The sequence below is a fragment of the Stylophora pistillata genome, chromosome 12 (genome assembly GCF_964205215.1).
Source record: "Stylophora pistillata chromosome 12, jaStyPist1.2, whole genome shotgun sequence".
Classification (NCBI taxonomy): Eukaryota; Metazoa; Cnidaria; class Anthozoa; order Scleractinia; family Pocilloporidae; genus Stylophora; species Stylophora pistillata.
In genome coordinates this window covers 10,575,001-10,580,000 of record NC_142530.1, presented here as the reverse complement: position 1 = coordinate 10,580,000, position 5,000 = coordinate 10,575,001, and the positions used below count along the sequence as shown (strand labels likewise).

The 5,000-nt window shown below is 40.7% G+C and overlaps 2 protein-coding genes and 2 pseudogenes across 6 annotated transcripts in view; 2 read left to right on the top strand and 2 right to left on the bottom strand.

Annotated features, from left to right (window-relative positions):
* Window positions 1-676, top strand: part of LOC148718772 (uncharacterized) — a 2,376-nt pseudogene extending 1,700 nt beyond the window's left edge.
* The window catches only part of LOC111333221 (meiosis-specific protein MEI4), an 86,786-nt gene that overhangs the window by 11,380 nt on the left and 70,406 nt on the right, over window positions 1-5,000 (bottom strand). The gene's annotated exons all lie outside the window — the stretch shown is intronic.
* LOC148718771 (uncharacterized) lies at window positions 1,912-3,317 on the top strand (annotated as a pseudogene). Its single transcript, XR_015993807.1, has 2 exons — window positions 1,912-2,183; window positions 2,503-3,317. The product of XR_015993807.1 is annotated as an uncharacterized LOC148718771 (transcript).
* The window catches only part of LOC148718770 (uncharacterized), a 2,468-nt gene continuing 1,061 nt past the window's right edge, over window positions 3,594-5,000 (bottom strand). Inside the window, exon 3 of the mRNA XM_088740549.1 lies at window positions 3,594-5,000. This exon is cut by the window's right edge and continues 420 nt beyond it. Within this exon, the coding sequence (XP_088596675.1) occupies window positions 4,176-5,000 (825 nt within the window). The 3' untranslated portion in view covers window positions 3,594-4,175.

Here is a 5,000-nt window from a genome sequence, read left to right as displayed (position 1 = left end):
GTCTTCCTATCCAGGTTTCGAGGTAAACTTGAACTTGGAATCACTGCTGACATTGAATGTCGAGAACCAGCATGCCGTCACTCATTTTAAGAAGGAAACATTTACTCTCTACGAATACGCACAGATTTTTGGTTCATCCGTTGAAGAAGGAGTAAAAAGAGTGACACCATGGTCTGCACATTACTACACACATCCCAGCTCATACTACCTTATTGAACCTTCTGCTGCTGGCCATTTGGTAAGTGTTGAAATGCCCAAACCAGTTGGAGAAAGATTATCCAGAAACGAAGAAGCAGAAATGAGATTGTGCGCAAAACGATTCGGCAAGTATGTAAGGCAGCGCAATGTGCAATAAGACAATACTATGGACAGAACTGTTACACTGCCTTTGAATCTGTACGAAACACAGAAATCGCTTAATCCACTAGATTTGTAGTTTGTATTTCCTCATGCACAAAGCTCAGTACCGGATGAAAGTCAAGAAAGTGAGACAGACGAACATCCTGTGGAGGTTATCACCTGCACCGATCAACATGACGACTACAGCAGCAGTGAAAGCGGAGAAAGTAAGTCAGATGAGGATTGTGCAGATGATAGAATTGGTTTTCATATGGTTATGTCAACAAGGGCTGGAAGAGAAAGAGTGTTCACCTGCAGAATGAGAGATTTTCTTTAGTCCAGGTGAAGGTACGTGCATCCAAACAGCGTCAATCAGTGCTTTTAATTTATTATGCACACGATTTTGCAAATAATCATTAGTAATGGGATGTTAGATTTGGTAACTTGGATTTTGACAAAAAATAGCCTGGGAACTGGGATTTGGGCCAAATTTAGGCTGGGAACTGGGATTTGGGCCAAATTTAGGCTGGGAACTGGGATTTGGTACCCCCTACACGACCCTCCATCAAGCTAATAATTGAAAATATTGCGCTCGTTGATTCATCAGAGACAATGTGTACTCCTCAGTCCATGCGACACCGAAAAAAGAACCTTTGTAATTTTGTAGACGCTTACTGTAGCATTTTATTATCAAGAAAAAGAAATCTCAAGGCTCAAAGCCAAAGTATTGTTCAAGCATGTAAAAGATTCCCTGAATAAAGCTAAATTTGTGGAAAATGACTGTCATAAAATCCCTATTCCATTTGCTGTAATGCGGGGATACTGAGTTGTTCAAAATCTCCACTTCGCGATAGTTTTCGCGCGAGTGGTGGATTTTACATGTAGTACTACCGCTGACAAGTTGCGATTTATACTCTCACTCTCAGTGTTTATGAGCATTCAATCAAGGTTTTCCTCTCTCTTTTTTGGTTGTTTTTACTTCAGAATGCGAGGAAATCTGCTGAAATGTCGAAAAATGTTCATATCTCGTCTTCTTTGGAGCGACCTGATGGAAACTTCGTATAGGTAATCACATGATTTCGAGTGCAATTTGGAAAAAATAAGCAAGAGTAAATTTTTTCAAAGACTAACAAAATTACATGAGCCCGTAGGGCGAGTGCAATTTGTGGTCTTTGAAAACATTTACAAGTGCTTATTTATTACAAATTGCAAGAGAAAATCATGCGATTATCTATTAATAATATACATGAAAAAATACGAGGTAGCTTCTCATAACCACGCAGAAGAAAAGCGCGCACATCACGTGCAAAAATAATTTATTCAAACCCTGCAAGTGACATTGACCTTGACATTGACCTTGACAATGACATTGACCAATCACTCTGACCAATCAGAATGTCTGGTTAGTTTCTTTCTTTGCACTAAATTAACTCTCTTCTCCACTGAATTAACTCAGCAATTTATTGCCGCGAAAGTTTAAATTTTATCGAGCAAGAAGACCTCATGAATGCAAATGAGTCTGTCTGGATTAAAATAGACCGAACAAGAGACAAGCCACTCATCATCGGCAATACACCGATATCACGCACCGCCATCTTGGATCGAGTGCCGCACCAAAACGAGGGTGGACGGGCATGCGGTCATTTGGAGGGTTGCGTTACATGGAGTTTGAGTGGAAATAACTCGCAAATATGGCTCACGATCATTGCTGTGTAAATTACTGTACGAACGACAAACGAAACGAAAGTGGTCAGAATTTGTCGTTTTTCAACTTTCCTAAAAATTCTTCACAGAGATCGAAGTGGATTGCCGCGATAAAGCGAGATGAAGGGACGCTTTTTCAGGTGAGTGTCGAGTCGTGACTACAGCGAGCTGTCAAACGCACGTGTGCACTTTTGATATATATGTTCGGGAAGTTTTTCGATTTAAGACTCAGTTAGTTCCCGTCTTACTTGCTTCTTACACGTGAATTGCGTACTCGATTCATATCCAGAGGAACTATAGACTCATTACATTAGATTTTGGTCGATTTTGGCTGAAACTGTCAAACGCACATGGCACCGGTTTGTTTGTTTTCATTGACTCGAATATGATTATTAATATTCCATGAGATTCTCCCTTGTTATCAGCGATTTAATTCAGAGTGTTAAACTCGTTTCCTAGATCAAGAAAGGCTCTACTCTAGTGTGTTCTGCTCACTTCAAGCCAAGCGATATGTTTAAAACTATAACAGGGCTTATACGTCTGAAACCAGGAGTTGTGCCTTCGCAGTTTCAGTGGACAAAGTCCAGCCAAGACCGCCCACAAAATAAACTACAAGAGTTAAAAACTATGGCAGAACAGCAAGAACAAGAGGAGCGACGACAATCTTTTGTCGATTCATTCCAGCAGGATGTCAAAATGGAGGAAGGGGAGACTGGATCAGGAGGCCAGGGAGCCAGTGCTAGTGATGAGCAAATGGAAGAAATGGCTACAGACGAACCGGAAAACGAAAACATAGAACCCGCCGAATTGAGTGCAGTGGAACAAATTGAAATCCTTAAAGCACAAATCAGTGATTTAGAGCAACAGGTGGAAGATCTAAAAGGGACCAGGTTTGGAGCTGAAAACATTTCCAAAGATTCTGAATTGCTGACATTTTACACAGGCTTTGTATCAAAGGAACGATTTGATAGCTTTTATAGCTGGGTTGAACCTTATGCTAAAACCATGATAAAACGGTCCCAGATTCAGCGTGAACGAGGCAAAGAAAACTACAAGCGGAGGCGCAGCAGTGGCAATTTTGCATTGTCACTCTATGACCAACTGTTTTTATTTATGATCAGACTAAGGTTGGGATTGCTGGAGACAGACTTAGGAGTAAGATTCAATATTAGCACAAGTACTGTCAGCAGAATCATTTTAACTTGAGCAAATTTTCTGTATACAATGCTTGGCCAAGTGCCAATTTGGTCCACAACTGCTCAGACAAAAAATAGTATGCCTCAGTGCTTCAAAACCACATACCCTAAAACAAGGGTTATCCTAGACTGCACTGAGATCAAAGTCCAAAGGCCTAGCTCTAAGGTTCTGAACTCAGAATTTTACTCTGCATACAAGTCGCATACCACCCTTAAATGCCTCGTGGGAATAGCTCCTCATGGTGCAGTAACATTTGTAAGTTCTTTATATCAGGGAAGTATATCAGACAAAGAGATAACAAGGCGTAGTGGAATTTTGTCACTTATCGAAGAAGGAAACGAGGTCATGGCAGATAAGGGTTTTCTGATTCAAGATTTATTACAACCCCTGAAAGCTACATTGACAATCCCTCCTTTCCTGTCTAAGACAAAGTCTTTGCAGTTCACCTCAAAAGAAGTAACAGAAACACAACAAATTGCCCGCCTCCGTATTCACGTCGAGCGAGCAATCAGACGAATCAAAGAATACCAAATTTTTGAAAAAGTTTTGCCACTTTCGTTGGCTGGTTCAGTAAACCAAATATGGACAATTTGCTGCCTTCTCACAAACTTTAGAGGGCCACTATATTGAAACTATAACTTGCCTGTTAGTATTGTGTAGTTCCATTACATTTCCTTACCCCCCCCCCCCCACAAGAAGATTTTAGGATAGAGGTGGTGCCCCCTTGTAAGGGAGGTTCGAAATCACATTCTCTATACAGCTCACATGAGTTGGTTACATGTACTTAGTCCAAAAATCTTAAATCCTTTCATAAATTATTTGTCTCTGCTGCTGCAGCATACATCCTATTTCAAGCACTTATCAAAACATTAGGCTTAGTCATACAGATTTTTTTAACTATGCTTCACAAAGCAGGCTATGCCCCCATTTTTTTTTTACAGTTCAGGGAGGAGGTATTCAAAATAAAATTTGTCTAATTTCATCTTCATCTCTGAACAAAATTCTGCATCAAACCTCACTCTTTCTAAATGAAAGTCAGATTTACAATAAACATAAAAATCTACCCATTCACAACCTGTCAACATCATCTGTCCCATGATTTGGTAGTAATAGCTATGTGTTTTTCGAAGTTTATAAACCCCATTTACACATTTCAGATATTTCAGCTGCGAGATTGAATCCGTAATAGGGCACTTGATTTCCAGCAGCCCCCAGGGATTGTTTTCAGAGGGATCATAGACCCTTCGATCTGGAGAGGCAGCCAGATGTGGACATGATGGGTTGATAACAATCCCGGCAGGGAAAACATTGCAATCTCCACTGTCAGCATATGCAGACGCTGCCTCTTCTTCTGTATTTATACCATGCCTCATGGCTGCAGTTTGCACAGTCTTCTTTAGTTGCCTTACTGCCAGTGATTCAAAGTCAGCCCTTCGGGCACAAACATCTTTAAATTTACTCGAAGATAGCCTCTGTGCCCTCAGATCATGCCACTTCTGAGTGTCAGACTGCTCCCTTGTTTCTTCCTCATATAAACAGGATTGTGCTTGTGAGACACTAAGCCCTTCAGCAAAGTTAAGTTCTGCCAAAGTAGGCACAAATGTATAATTGTTTTTAAGCAATGGTACACCAAAAGGCAGTGGCTCCTGTGGCCCCTCAACATTAATGTGAATTTTTGGATTATTGGTTGTGTTCTGACGTTGTTGGTATGATATAACTGAGCCATGAGCTACTCTCCCTAGTTTACTATTCACATAGTC